At 37.6% G+C, this 15623-nt stretch overlaps 1 protein-coding gene across 1 annotated transcript in view; it reads left to right on the top strand.

Moving 5' to 3' along the window:
• ADGRB3 (adhesion G protein-coupled receptor B3) overlaps nucleotides 1–15623 on the top strand; it is a gene marked incomplete at both ends in the record, with an annotated part of 792585 nt that overhangs the window by 439126 nt on the left and 337836 nt on the right. The window contains one exon of the mRNA XM_081251355.1: nucleotides 8755–8857. Coding sequence (XP_081107481.1) covers nucleotides 8755–8857 — 103 coding nt within the window. The remainder of the gene's footprint in view (nucleotides 1–8754; nucleotides 8858–15623) is intronic.

Here is a 15623-nt window from a genome sequence, read left to right as displayed (position 1 = left end):
TGTCTTCCAGATCACCTATCCAGTCTTCTGCCTCAGCTATTCTGCTATTGATTCCTTCTAGATAATTTTTTATTTCATTTATTGTGTTGTTCATCATTGTTTGTGTGCTCTTTATTTCTTCTAGGTCCTTGTTACACGTTTCTTGTCTTTTCTCCATTCTATTTCCAAGATTTTGGAGCATCTTTACTATCATTATTCTGAATTCCTTTTCAGGTAGACTGCCTGTTTTCTCTTCATTTGTTATGTCTGGTGGGTTTTTGCCTTGCTGCTTCATCTTCTGTGTGTTTCTCTGTCTTCTCATTTTGCCTAACTTACTGTGTTTGGGTCTCCTTTTCACAGGCTGCAGGTTCGTAATTCCCGTTGTTTTTGGTGTCTGCCCCCAGTGGGTAACATTGGTTCAGTGGGTTGTGTAGGCTTCCTGGTGCAGGAGACTGGTGCCTCTGTTCTGGTGGATCAGGCTGGATCTTGTCTTTCTGGTGGGCAGGACAATGTTTGGTGGTGTGTCTGTGAACTTAGTATGATTTTAGGCAGCCTCTCTGCTAATGGATGGTTTTGTGTTCCTCTCTTGCTTGTTGTTTGGCATGGAGAATCCAGCACTGGAGCTTGCTGGTCATTGAGTTAGGTCTTAGAATTGAGACAGAGATCTCTGGGAGAGCTCTCTCCAATTGATATTATGTGGGGCCAGGAGGTCTCTGGTTGTCCAGTATCCTGAACTCAGCTCTCCCACCTCAGAGGCTCAGACCTGAGTGAAGGTCCTCATTGAAGGTCCGTGTTTTCAGCTGTGCTGTTTTCACTGAGTTATTCTGCAGTCAAATCTTCCTCGCCATCTGCCGCCAGGCCACTCTCATGGAGGCACTCAAGGCCCCCTCCTCCAAGCTCTCTGCACTTGTCCTGCCCACGCAGGGGGGACTACAGCACTCTGGGCTGCAGTAGTTGAAATTCTTATTAGTTTTCAAAGTTCTAAGTTAGCCCAACCTTACTTGTAGCAGCCATAGGATAATTTTAGTTTTAAAAGTAAATGTACTGGGCTTCCCTGGTGGCACAGTGGTTGAGAGTCCACCTCCTGATGCAGGGGACACGGGTTCATGCCCCGGTCTGGGAGGATCCCACATGCCATGGAGCTGCTGGGCCCGTGAGCCATGGCCACTGAGCCTGCGCGTCCGGGGCCTGTGCTCTGCAACAGGAGAGGCCACAACAGTGAGAGGTCCACATACCGCAAAAAAAAAAAAAACAACAAAAAAAAATTAAATGTATTTAGCTCAGTGAGATTTATGAAGTCCTCAGTTCTTTTTTAAATAAATAAATTTATTTATTTATTTATTTATTTATTTATTTATTTATTTATTTATTGGCTGCATTGGGTCTTCGTTGCTGCGTGTGGGCTTTCTCTAGTTGCAGTGAGTGGTGGCTGCTCTTAGTTGTGGTGTGCAGGCTTCTCATTTTGGTGCCTTCTCTTTTTTGTGAAGCATGGGTTCTAGGCACTTGGGCTTCAGTAGTATTGACACATGGGCTCAATAGTTGTGGCACATGGGTTCTAGAGCGCAGGCTCAGTAGTTGTGGAGCTCGGGTTTAGTTTTTCCGTGGCATGTGGCGTCTTCCCGGACTGGGGCCGAACCCGTGTCCCCTGCATTAGGCAGGCAGATTCTTAACCACTGTGCCACCAGGGAAGTCCCCTCAGTTCAATTTTTTTGCATATATACCTAGGAGTGGGATTTCTAGATCATATGGTAACTATATTTTTGATTTTTTTAAGACTCTGCCTACTGTTTTCCATAGCAGCTTCACCATTTTATATTACCACCACAGTGCCGAAGCCTTCTGGTTTCTCCACAACATTGTCAACACGTTATTTTCTGGGTTTTTTGATCCTGGCCATCCTAAGGGATGTGAAGGAATATTTCCTTGTGATTTTGACCTGCATTTCCATGATGATTAGTGATGTAGAGTGTTTTCTCATGTATTATTGGCCTTTTGTATATAATCTTCAGAGAGATATCTAAGTCTTGTCTCTTTTTAATCTTTTAAAAATTTATCTTTAATCTTTTTAATTTGTTTGGTTTTATTGTGGAATTTTAGTATTTCTTTATATATTCTCAATATTAACCCTTTATTATATATATGGCTTATAAATATTCTGTCTTATACATAGATTGCCTTTTAACTCTGTCAGTTGTTTTCTTTACGGTTTTTAAGTTTGATGTTGTACCATATATCTATTTTACCTTTTGTTGCCTGTACTTTTGGTGTCATATCAAAGAAATCATTGCTAAATTCAATGTCATGAAGCTCTTCTCTTATGTTTTATTCTAAGAGTTTTATTGTTTCAAATCTTATGTTTAGATCTTTAACCCATGTTAAGTTAATTTTGATATATGGTGCAATGTAAATGTTCAACTTCATTCTTTTGCATGTGGATACTGAAAACATGGGATGTTTTCCCAGCAGCATTTTTTTCAAGAGATTATCCTTTCCTCACTGCGTAGCCTTGGCAACCCTGTGAGAGATAATTTGACCATATATGTGAAAGTTTATTTCTGAGCTCTCTATTCTATTCCATCAGTCTCTGTCTTTATGTCAGTACTGTACTGTTTTGACCTACTGTAGTTTTGTAACATGTTTTAAAATCAGGAAGTATGAGAACTCCAGCTTTCATATTCTTTTTAAAGATCATTTTGGCTCTTCAGGGTCCTTTCAGATTCCATATGAATTTTAGGATTTTTTTTGTCTATTCCTGCAAAAAAGTCATTAGTATTTTGATATGGATTGCATTGGTCTGTAGATTGATTTAAGTATTATGGAAATTTGAACAATATTAAGTCTTCCAGTTCGTGAAGATAGGATGTCTTTCTATTTGTTTGTGTCTTCTTTGATTTCTTTCAACAATATTTTCAGGTTTTCAGTGTGCAGTTCTTCACTTCCTTAGTTAAGTTTATTCCTAAGTATTTTATTCTCTTTAATGCTGTTGTAAATAGGATTGTTTCCTTAATTTCCTTTTTGGATGATTCATTGTTAGTATATAGAAATGCAACTGATTTTTGTGTGTCAGTGTTGTATCTTGTAACTTTTCCACATTGTTTATTAGTTCTAAAAGGGTTTTGTGGAATCTTTAGGAATTTCTACATGTAAGATCATTCTATCTACTAAAAGAGATGATTTTGGTTTTTGCTTTCCAATTTGGTTGCCTTTTATTTCTCTTTCTTGCATGATTGTTAGGCTACTAGGCATCCCCTGATTGTTAAGAATTCCAGGTCTATGTTGAATAGAAGTGGCAATAGATGACATCCTTGCTTTGTTCCTCATCTTACAGTAAACATTTTCAGTTTTTCACCATTGAGTATGATGTTAGCTGTGGGTTTTTCATAGATAGCCTTTATTACATTGAGGTACATTCCTTCTATACCTAACTGGTTGAAAATTTTTATCATGAGAGAAGTTGAAAAATTTCAGATGCTTTTTCTGCATCAATTGAGATGATCTGTGGGTTTTGTTCTTCATTCTGTTAATAATGGTGTTTTACACTGACTAATTTTCTTATGTTGCACCAACCATGCTTCCCAGAGATAAATTCTTCTTGATCATGTATTTGATCTTTTTAATGTGTAGTTGAATTTGGTTCTGTATTTTGTTTAGAATTTTTGCATCAATATTCAATATCAGTATTACCCTGTGTTTTTATTTCTTGAGGCATCTTTGTCTGATTTTGGTATCAGGGCAATGCTGGCCTTATAAAATACGTTTGAAAATATACTCTCCTCTTTAATGTTTTGGAAGATTTTGAGAAGAATTGGTGTTAATTATTCTTTAAATGCTCAGTGGAATTATTCAGTGAAGCCATCTGGTCCTGGGCTTTTTTTTTTTTTTTTTTTTTTTTGTCAAGAGGTTTTTCATTACTGATTTAATGTCCTTCCTAGTTATAGGTCTGCTTAGATTTTTAAACTTCTTCATGAATAAATCTTGGTAGGTTGTATGTTTATAGGAATTTATCTGCTTCTTCTAAGTTATTCAGTTTGTTGTCATAGAATTTTTCATAGTAGTCTCTAATGATCCTTTTATTTCTGTGGCATCAGTTGCAATGTCCCATCTTGATTTCTGATTTTTGTTGAGTTTTCCTTCTTATTTTAGTAGTTACTCTAGCTAAGACTTTGTCATCTTTTTTTTTTTCTCAAACAACTCTTAGTTGAGTGATGTTTTCTATGTTTTCCTGTTCTCTATTTCATTTATCTCTGCTCTAATCTTTATTATTTTCTTCCTTTAGCTAACTTTGGGTTCAGTTTGTTTTTATTCTAGTTCTGTGAGGTGTAAAGTTAAGTCATTGATCTGAGATATTTCTTCTCTTTAAAAGGAGGCATTTACCCTTATATATTTTTGTTTCAGTACTGCTTTTGCTGCATCCCATAAGTTTTGGTATGTTGTGTTTTCATTTGTCTCAAGATATTTTCTAATTTCCCTTGTGATCTATTTTTTAACCCATTAATTGTTCAAGAGTGTGTTGTTTACTTTTCACATATTTGTGAGTTTTCCAGTTTTCCTTTTGCCTTTGATTTCTAGTTTTATTCCACTGTGTTCAGAAAAGTTACTTGGTATGATTCCAGTTGTCTTAAATTTGTTAGGACTTTTTTTGTGCCTCACCTGTGATCTATTCTGGAAAATTCTCTGTATCCACTTGAGAAGAATGTATATTCAGCTACTGTTGGATGGAGTGTTCTGTATATGTATGTTAGGTACAATTGATCTATAGTGTTGTTCAAGTCCTCTGTTTCCTTATGGATCTACAACTGATTGATCTATCCATTATTAAAGCAGGGTATTGTATTGAAATAGTTTACTATTATTGTGTTACTGTCTATTTCTCCCTTCAGTTCTGCCAATGTTTGCTTCATATTCTTGGGTGCTCTGCTGTTAGCTACATATATTTATAATTGTTATATCTTCCTGGTGAATTGACTCTTTTATCATTATATAATGTTCTTCTTTGTCTTTTATTACAGTTTTTGCTTAAAGTCTATTTTGTCTTATACAAATATGTCCTTCCCTGCTCTCTTTTGGTTATCATTTGTATACAGTATCATTTTAGATCTTTCATTTTCAGCCTATGTATGGCCCTATACCTAAAGTGAGTCTCTTTCAAACAGTTGCATTGCATTTTATAATCACTTTTGTACTCTCTTTAAGATATGATTCATGTACCCTAAGCACCTTAAGCCTTTGTAAAAATTGTGAAGAATAACTTGAGCCTTCTTTGAATAAAGAACTCTACACATTTTAACATGTTTTAGACACTGACTAGTGCTAATCTCAAGGACAAGAAAGATCTTTATTACTTTAGGCATGAAATCCATTTGGCTGTAAGATCTGCTTTTCCAGCAGTGAATACAAATGTGAACCCAGCCAGGAAGCATTAGTAGATCACAAAGCCTGACATGGAACACGAGGAGCCAGGTATTCACTTATGCAAATTAGAATAAATTGATGGAATAAATTAAAGAAATTTTGTACACTGTACACTTTTTTAAAAGGGAGCCACTGCATAATGTAAATTTGCTTATTTTTCCTTCATTAAATATTTGGATACTGTGATATTGACATTATATTTTAAATCACATTGGCCAAAAGTTTGATATTTTTGTTTATTATGTGGTATTTAATAAGTCATTCAAATATGTGTTAGCCCTAAAATGTGCCATGCATAATGTAAATGAGGATACGTAAATGCTAGATACAAATCTTGCCCTCCTTGAACTATAATCTTGTGGAAGGAGACATACATAACATTAATGGGTGTGGGGTAGAGCTAGTACATGGTAGTAACTCAAGGTGGGAGGGGACTCACATAATGTTATAAGCACATCCATATGCATAAATATATTGACACATATCCCTCCTCAGATGTAGTCTAAATGAGTTAACACACGTACACACACATGCCCTCTCCCCCCATTCCCAAGACACATACTTAGCAAAAGCCATAAGGCAGATTTCATCTTCTAGGGACCTTCTCCGCCAGGCTGATTAGGTAGCTGGTGAACCTGCCACAGAGTAAATACTCTAGAGAAGGCTGCTTATCTAAGCCACTTGGCTCTCTACCATCCAGTTTCCTAGGGCTAAAATACCCACAAGCCCAAACACACAAGAAGAACTTCATAAATATCTTGACAAGTTATAAATTCCTGTTTGGAATACACACATCTGTATTTTCCAGTAAATCAGTATACAACTTCTAAAATAATATAAAATATCTGTATACTATCAAATTTAACTAAAATTTGTTAAAATTAGCAGTTTATAAATTAGCATTTAGTTTTATTTATTGCAGGGAAATGGGATTATAAACACGACCAGAATAAGAGGGCAGATTGGGTTTGTGTGATGTGTAAATATTTTTGTTTCAGATAACTAAACCTGAACTCAAATGTATTCATTCCTGAAAAAGGAAATTGAATCTGGGTCCCAGGACTGTTCTTTGGGAGAAACCGCCATAAATTTTTTTGGTGGTGGCAGATTAACTTTGTCCCCAACTCCAAGTTATATATATATGGGACAAGATATATATATATATATATATTTATATATATATATATACATATATATATAGTCATTTTCTGGGAATCCTGTCAGATCTGTTAACATAATTAATCAACTGGTATCACCTCACAGTTAATCCCATCTATTCTCACTTGATCCCCTGATTACTTTTGCTCACAGAGAAACAGGGAAGAGTGAGTTTACAAAGGAAGCTTGACATTTAGAGCTTACTTCCATATGCTTCTCAATGCCCCTTACCTTCAGTTGACTCATTTAGTATTTTTCTTTAATAAATTTATTTATTTTATTTTGGCTGCATTGGGTCTTCATTGCTGAGTGCAGGCTTTCTATAGTTGCAGCGAGCAGGGGCTACTCTTTGTTATGGTGCACACGCTTCTCACTGTGTTGTCTTCTCTTGTTGCAGAGCATGGGCTTTAGGTGCAAGGGATCTGGTAGTTGTGGCTTACGGGATCTATAGAGCAGGCTCAGTAGTTGTGGTGCATGGGCTTAGTTGTGGGATCTTCCCTGACCAGGGCTCAAACCTGTGTCCCCTGCACTGGCAGGCAGATTCTTAACCACTGCGCCACCAGGGAAACCCAACTTATTTCGTATTAAATGAAATAAATAACAGTCAACCAACTTTCTCTGTTTACAACCCCTTCCTCTTAAGGAATACTGAAGACAAATTTATACTTTGTTGTTTTTTACTATTTTTCTGTTAGGCTGGGTACCATGAAACTTCCTGAGTGTTCTAGAATTTGTTATTTGACATTAGTAAATATATGGGTTAAAAAATGTTATCCCACTCAGAATATGTTTATAGTTCCTCTGCTACTAAATATTCCTCCAAGTGTGGCATAGTTGGCATTTTTTCTGGTGAAATTTTGTGGCAAAAATCAGCCCATTAGAGAAAATATTTTCACAAAGAATGTGAGGTTCTATGATATTAGAATTATATGACTTTGATGATACAGCCATTTTAGAAAACTGTATGGCAGTAACTTTTAAAATTAAACATGCTTTTACCACATGAGCAAGCAATTCCACTCATAGTTATTTACTCAAGACATGAAAATATATGTCCATCCAGAATGTATGTATACCAATTATTCATAATAGGCAAATATGATTAGCTGCTAAAAATCATAAAAGCTAAAAATCAGAAGTAACCTAAAGGTTGCTTACTTAACTGATGAATAGATCACAAATTCAATGTCATGAAATACTACAGAGCTATAAAGAGAAACAGGACTGATAAATCTCAAAAACATTATGATGAGTGAATTAAGTCAAACACAAAAGTCTATGTAGTGTATGATTCTATATAATGAAATTCTACAGAGACATAATTATAGTGACAATATGTCCATGGTTTCCTGGAACCATGGGGAGGGGTGTGGGGATCAAGTGCAAAGGGGCTCAAGGAAACTGTGGAGGATTGTCTGTCTGGATTTGGTGGTGCGTGCATTGTAGCATACAGTTACCAAAAGCTTTAAACTGTCCACTTAAAGTTGATGAATTTTATTACCTATAAATAACGCCTTAAACAACAAAAAATAAGAAAAAAATAAAGTGACTTTGTCTTGCTACCTGTGATAAATATGTTCTTTACATCTAGCATGTTGAGATAAAGAAGTGGCCTGTAAATCTCTATTGTTGAAATGAATGATGGTCAGTAATTAGCAACAAAGTTTATTGATATTTAGTTTCTACTTGTTTTCATTCTACACCACTTTCTAATCATTTATCTTAACAAATTTTGAGATAGTCTAAAAAAAACCCCACCAAAACAGCACTTTGCAAGAAAAATATTTGGTCTTTTGGAAAACCAAACTGTTAGGTCCACCTTGAGATGAATGGATTATATTCATTTAAAAATTGCCTGAAGTTTTGAATTCATGATCCACCTGTCTTGCAGGTAAATCAGATTTAAGTAATTGTTAGTGCTATTGCTTTTCCATCTTTCCTGCCTTTAAAATGGTAACGGTCAGCAATAGCTTTCTCCCCCTAAAGTTTTCTAGTTCCAGATCGGGTATATTTATAACAAAAAATCAACTATATCTTTCCATGAATAGTAGTTCAGTATCATGTTTTAAATCTATTTGAGTGATGTTTCTATGTCTTTACTTAGGATACATTTATTAAAAATGTCATCACAACATGTATCGAACAGTAGGAATTCATATTCATCATCAATCCTGTCTCCTTTTAATCATAATTATTCTGTTTCAGAAATTATACTGTCGTTAATTCCAAAATCATCGTGGTCACCATAAGGCCTGAACCCAAGACAACTGATTCATTCCTGGAGATAGAACTAGCTCATTTGGCTAATGTAAGTATCATCCACTTGGCATTGAGTTGCTTGTAGAATTTAACTTTTAAAGAAGGTTAACAGTCCTTCTTTTGACTGATAAGACCAGAACCTATTTTCTAAACTCTTTAGAGTTGCAAATGAATTAATTTCTTATGAGGACATGTATTATATAAAAACAAAATGACACATTATCCTATGCTTTTGTTCATAATAGAACTCTCTTCAATTTCTCCAGGATAATAGTTAATAGTTTGTCAGTGCCCACATCTTTATTGGGCTCTAAGCTAAGAAGTGGGGGAGATCAAGATGAAAGAACCAGTCTTGCCACATGATGAGGAGGACTGCCATGTAAACACAGAGGTTTAAGATGCATGCAGCAACAGAAGCTACAGACATAAAGCAAAGGGCAGTGATGTCCTCCAGGGTACCCCAGGGTAGGAGAGTCAGTGAAGCAACTTTTTAAAGTGCTACATCCAGGATCAGAGGAGCCTCCTTGTAACTGTTTGGGTGCTCCAGTGATTCAAATCCAACTCTTCCATCCAGAATGACAAGAACCCTTTGTTAAATCCATCCACCTGCAACTGAAATTCTTTAGACCTTGTTCAGACCTTATGTAGAAATTTAAAATATCTACTTATCCTTTAAACATCCACCTTAAATACCTAAATCATTGATTTAAGGGGCAAGGAAAGTGATTCCTATTAAGACTTTCTTAATTATGCTTTTACAATTCCTGTGTTAAACTGTCTCATATGTTGCATATACATAGCTTTTTTTTTTAATCCCTTGCAAAGTTTCTATGAACTTGACTTTTGCATACAATTAATGAAAGCACAAAATGATAGTGATTTTCCCAAGTTCATATAGTTAGTGAATGAAATGATGAAATTGATTCTCACATCCTTTAGTTTACAAAACCTGTACATTTCCGGTATTTTATAATTTCTGATTTTAAAAAACTCCACTTCATTTTATTAAAAAATGACAATTATCTTCCTTATAAACCACTTTTTGCAAAGGTTCCAGCTTCCTAAATGGTTTAATGAAAGTCTCAAATCTCTCAGCAGTAAGTTTTAAACATCATGATTGATACTTAAACTATTCGGCCTTTTCCCAGTTTTGCCAAAATGTGACCATACGGCTTCTATCTAACTTTGACAATGTATTTTATTTCTGTTATATCTACCTCCTCATACCTTTAATGACCCTAACCTCATCACTGCACTGAAAGTTAGGAGATACATTTAACATAATTTTTGAATAAGGAGCTGTGTACCTTCAACATGTATTAGAAAATATTTATTTACATATTTGTTTGTATATATTGTTTATCATGGTAATGTCTATCCAGTTATAAGCATTGGTGAAACACAGTAAGAGATAATAATTCCTTGAATTGCCTACTGAAAAAACAATGCAATGTCAGAATGTATATCCTGTTTGTTATGGAGTAAACAATTCTGTAAATGAACATTCACAAAACTTTCCTAAATAAAGATAAAATCACTACTGAGAATTTAAAGAACATGTTAATTAAATGGCTTGTCTTTCATAAGCTGAAGAAAGAGTAACCTTAAAAATAATGCCGGACTTCCGGGTAAGATGGCGGAAGAATAAGACGCGGAGATCACCTTCCTCCCCACGGATACACCAGAAATACAGCTACACGTGGAACAACTCCTACAGAACACCTACTGAACGCTGGCAGAAGACCCCAGACCTCCCAAAAGGCAAGAAACCCCCCACATACCTGGGTAGGGCAAAGCGGAGAGATCCCCACACAGAGGATTGGTGCCGAGAGGCACTCACCAGCCCGAGAGGCTTGTCTGCTCGCCCGCCGGGGCGCGCAACGCTGGAAGCTGAGGCTCGGGCTTCGGTCAGAGCGCAGGGAGAGGACTGGGTCTGGCGGCGAGAACTCAGCCTGAAGGGGGCTAATGTGCCACAGCTAGCCGGGAGGGAGTCCGGGAAAACTCTGGAGTTGCCGAAGAGGCAAGAGACTTTTTCTTCCCTCTTGGTTTCCTGGTGCGCGAGGAGAGGGGATTAAGAGCGCTGCTTAAAGGGGCTCCACAGACGGGCGCGAGTCGCGACTGAAAGCGCGGAGCCCAGTGACGGGCGTGGGACGCTGGGGCTGCTACTGCCGCCGCCAAGAAGCCTGTGTGCGAGCGCAGGTCACTGCCCACACCGCCCTTCCGGGAGCGTGTGCAGCCCGCCACTGCCGGGGTCCCGGGATCCAGGGGCGGCTTCCCTGGGAGAACGCACGGCACGCCTCAGGCTGGTGCAACGTCACGCCGACCTCTGCCGCTGCAGGCTCGCCCCGCACTCCGTGCCCCTCCCTCCCGCCCAGCCTGAGTGAGCCAGAGTCCCCGAAGAGGCTGCTCCTTTAACCCTGTCCTGTCTGAGTGAAGAACAGACGCCCTCCGGCAACCTACACGCAGACGCGGGGCCAAATCCAAAGCTGAGACCCAGGAGCTGTGAGAACAAAGAGGAGAAAGGGAAACCTCTCCCAGCAGCCTCAGAAGCAGCGGATTAAAGCTCCACAATCAACTTGATGTACCCTGCATCTGTGGAATACATGAATAGAAAACACATCATCCCAAATTGAGGAGCCCGGAGTCAGTGCTGTGCCTCTGAGGTGGGAGAGCCAACTTCAGGACACTGGTCCACAAGAGACCTCCCAGCTCCACATAATATCAAACGGCAAAAATCTTCCAGAGATCTCCATCTCAACACCAGCACCCAGCTTCACTCAACGACCAGCAAGCTACAGTGGTGGACACCCTAAGCCAAACAACTAGCAAGACAGGAACACAACGCCACCCATTAGCAGAGAGGTGGCCTAAAATCATAAAAATTCCGCAGACACCCCAAAGCACACCACCAGACGTGGACCTGCCCACCAGAAAGACAAGATCCAGCCTCATCCACCAGAACACAGGCAATAGTCCCCTCCACCAGGAAGCTTACACAACCCACTAAACCAACCTTAGCCACTGGGGACAGACACCAAAAACAACGGGAACTACGAACCTGCAGCCTGCAAAAAGGAGACCCCAAACACAGTAACATAAGCAAAATGAGAAGACACAAAAACACACAGCAGGTGAAGGAGCAAGATAAAAACCCACCAGATCTAACAAATGAAGAGGAAATAGGCAGTCTACCTGAAAAAGAATTCAGAATAATGATGGTAAAGATGATCCAAGATTCTATTTCCCAGATCCAAAATCTTGGAAATAGAATAGACAAAATGCAAGAAACAGTTAACAAGGACCTAGAAGAACTAAAGATGAATCAAGCATCGATTAAAAACACAATACATGAAATAAAAAATACTCTAGATGGGATCAATAGCAGAATAACTGAGGCAGAAGAACGGATAAGTGAGGTGGAAGATAAAATAGTGGAAATAACTGATGCAGAGCAAAATAAAGAAAAAAGAATGAAAAGAACAGAGGACAGTCTCAGAGACCTCTGGGACAACATTAAACGCACCAACATTCGAATTATAAGGGTTCCAGAAGAAGAAGAGAAAAAGAAAGGGACTGAGAAAATATTTGAAGAGATTCTAGTTGAAAACTTCCCTAATATGGGAAAGGAAATAGTTAATCAAGTCCAGGAGGCACAGAGAGTCCCATACAGAATAAATCCAAGGAGAAATACGCCAAGACACATATTAATCAAACTGTCAAAAATTAAACACAAAGAAATCATATTAAAAGCAGCAAGGCAAAAACAACAAATAACACACGAGGGAATCCCCATCAGGATAACAGCTGATCTCTCAGCAGAAACTCTACAAGCCAGAAGGGAGTGGCAGGACATAATTAAAGTGATGAAGGAGAAAAACCTGCAACCAAGATTACTCTACCCAGCAAGGATCTCATTCAGATTTGATGGAGAAATTAAAACGTTTACAGACAAGCAAAAGCTGAGAGAGTTCAGCACCACCAAACCAGCTTTACAACAAATGCTAAAGGAACTTCTCTAGGCAAGAAACACAACAGAAGTAAAAGACCTACAATAACGAACCCAAAACAATTAAGGAAATGGGAATAGGAACATACATATCGATAATTACCTTCAATGTAAATGGACTAAATGCTCCCACCAAAAGATACAGATTGGCTGAATGGATACAAAAACAAGACCCATATATATGCTGTCTACAAGAGACCCACTTCAGACCTAGAGACACGTACAGATTGAAAGTAAGGGGATGGAAAAAGATATTCCATGCAAATGGAAACGAAAAGAAAGCTGGAGTAGCAATTCTCATATCAGACAAAATGGACTTTAAAATAAAGACTACTAGAAGAGACAAAGAAGGACACTACATAATGATCAAGGGATCGATCCAAGAAGAAGATATAACAATTGTAAATATTTATGCACCAAACATAGGAGCACCTCAATACATAAGGCAAATACTAACAGCCATAAAAGGGGAAATCGACAGTAACACAATCAGAGTAGGGGACTTTAACACCCCACTTTCACCAATGGACAGATCATCCAAAATGAAAATAAATAAGGAAACACAAGCTTTAAATGATACATTAAACAAGATGGACTTAATTGATATTTATAGGACATTCCATCCAAAAACAACAGAATACACATTTTTCTCAAGTGCTCATGGAACATTCTCCAGGATAGATCATATCTTGGGTCACATATCAAGCCTTGGTAAATTTAAGAAAATTGAAATTGTATCAAGTATCTTTTCCGACCACAATGCTATGAGACTAGATATCAATTACAGGAAAAGAGCTGTAAAAAATACAAACACATGGAGGCTAAACAATACACTACTTAATAACGAAGTGATCACTGAAGAAATAAAAGAGGAAATTAAAAAATACCTAGAAACAAATGACAATGAAGACACAACGACCCAAAACCTATGGGATGCAGCAAAAGCAGTTCTAAGAGGGAAGTTTATAGCAATACAATCCCACCTTAAGAAACAGGAAACATCTCGAATAAACAACCTAACCTTGCACCTAAAGCAATTAGAGAAAGAAGAACAAAAACATCCCAAAGTTAGCAGAAGGAAAGAAATCATAAAAATCAGATCAGAAATAAATGAAAAAGAAATGAAGGAAATGATAGCAAAGATCAATAAAACTAAAAGCTAGTTCTTTGAGAAGATAAACAAAATTGATAAACCATTAGCCAGACTCATCAAGAAAAAAAGGGAGAAGACTCAAATCAATAGAATTAGATATAAAAAGGAGAAGTAACAACTGACACTGCAGAAATAAAAAAGATCATGAGAGATTACTATAAGCAACTCTATGCCAATAAAAAGGACAACCTGGAAGAAATGGACAAATTCTTAGAAATGCACAACCTGCCAAGACTGAATCAGGAAGAAATAGAAAATATGAACAGACCAATCACAAGCACTGAAATTGAAACTGTGATAAAAAATCTTCCAACAAACAAAAGCCCAGGACCAGATGGCTTCACAGGCGAATTCTATCAAGCATTTAGAGAAGAGCTAACACCTATCCTTCTGAAACTCTTCCAAAATATAGCAGAGGGAGGAACACTCCCAAACTCATTCTACGAGGCCACCATCACCTTGATACCAAAACCAGAGAAGGATGTCACAAAGAAAGAAAACTACAGGCCAATATCACTGATGAACATAGATGCAAAAATCCTCAACAAAATACTAGCAAACAGAATCCAACAGCACATTAAAAGGATCATACACCATGATCAAGTGGGGTTTATTCCAGGAATGCAAGGATTCTTCAATATACGCAAATCAATCCACATGATACACCATATTAACAAATTGAAGGAGAAAAACCATATGATCATCTCAATAGATGCAGAGAAAGCTTTCGACAAAATTCAACACCCATTTATGATAAAAACCCTGCAGAAAGTAGGCATAGAGGGAACTTTCCTCAACATAATAAAGGCCATATATGACAAACCCACCGCCAGCATCGTCCTCAATGGTGAAAAACTGAAACCATTTCCACTAAGATCAGGAACAAGACAAGGTTGCCCACACTCACCACTCTTATTCAACCTAGTTTTGGAAGTTTTAGCCACAGCCATCAGAGAAGAAAAGGAAATAAAAGGAATCCAAATTGGAAAAGAAGAAGTAAAGCTGTCACTATTTGCAGATGACATGATACTATACATAGAGAATCCTAAAGATGCTACCAGAAAACTACTAGAGCTAATCAATGAATTTGGTAAAGTTGCAGGATACAAAATTAATGCAGAGAAATCTCTGGCATTCCTATATACTAATGATGAAAAATCTGAAAGTGAAATCAAGGAAACACTCCCATTTACCATTGCAACAAAAAGAATAAAATATCTAGGAATAAACCTACCTAAGGAGACAAAAGACCTGTATGCAGAAAATTATAAGACACTGATGAAAGAAATTAAAGATGATACAAATAGATGGAGAGATGTACCATGTTCTTGGATTGGAAGAATCAACATTGTGAAAATGACTCTACTACCCAAAACAATCTACAGATTCAATGCAATCCCTATCAAACTACCACTGGCATTTTTCACAGAACTAGAGCAAAAAATTTCACAATTTGTATGGAAACACAAAAGACCCCGAATAGCCAAAGATTTTGAGAACGAAAAATGGAGCTGGAGGAATCAGGCTCCCTGAATCCAGATTATACTACAAAGCTACAGTAATCAAGACAGTATGGTACTGGCACAAAAACAGAAAGATAGATCAATGGAACAGGATAGAAAGCCCAGAGTTAAACCCACGGACATATGGTCACCT

The sequence above is a fragment of the Mesoplodon bidens genome (assembly GCF_964165515.1).
Source record: "Mesoplodon bidens genome assembly, chromosome: 12".
Lineage (NCBI taxonomy): Eukaryota > Metazoa > Chordata > Mammalia > Artiodactyla > Ziphiidae > Mesoplodon > Mesoplodon bidens.
The sequence above is the reverse complement of the archived record's forward strand: the minus strand, read 5'-3'. Positions and strand labels throughout refer to the sequence as shown.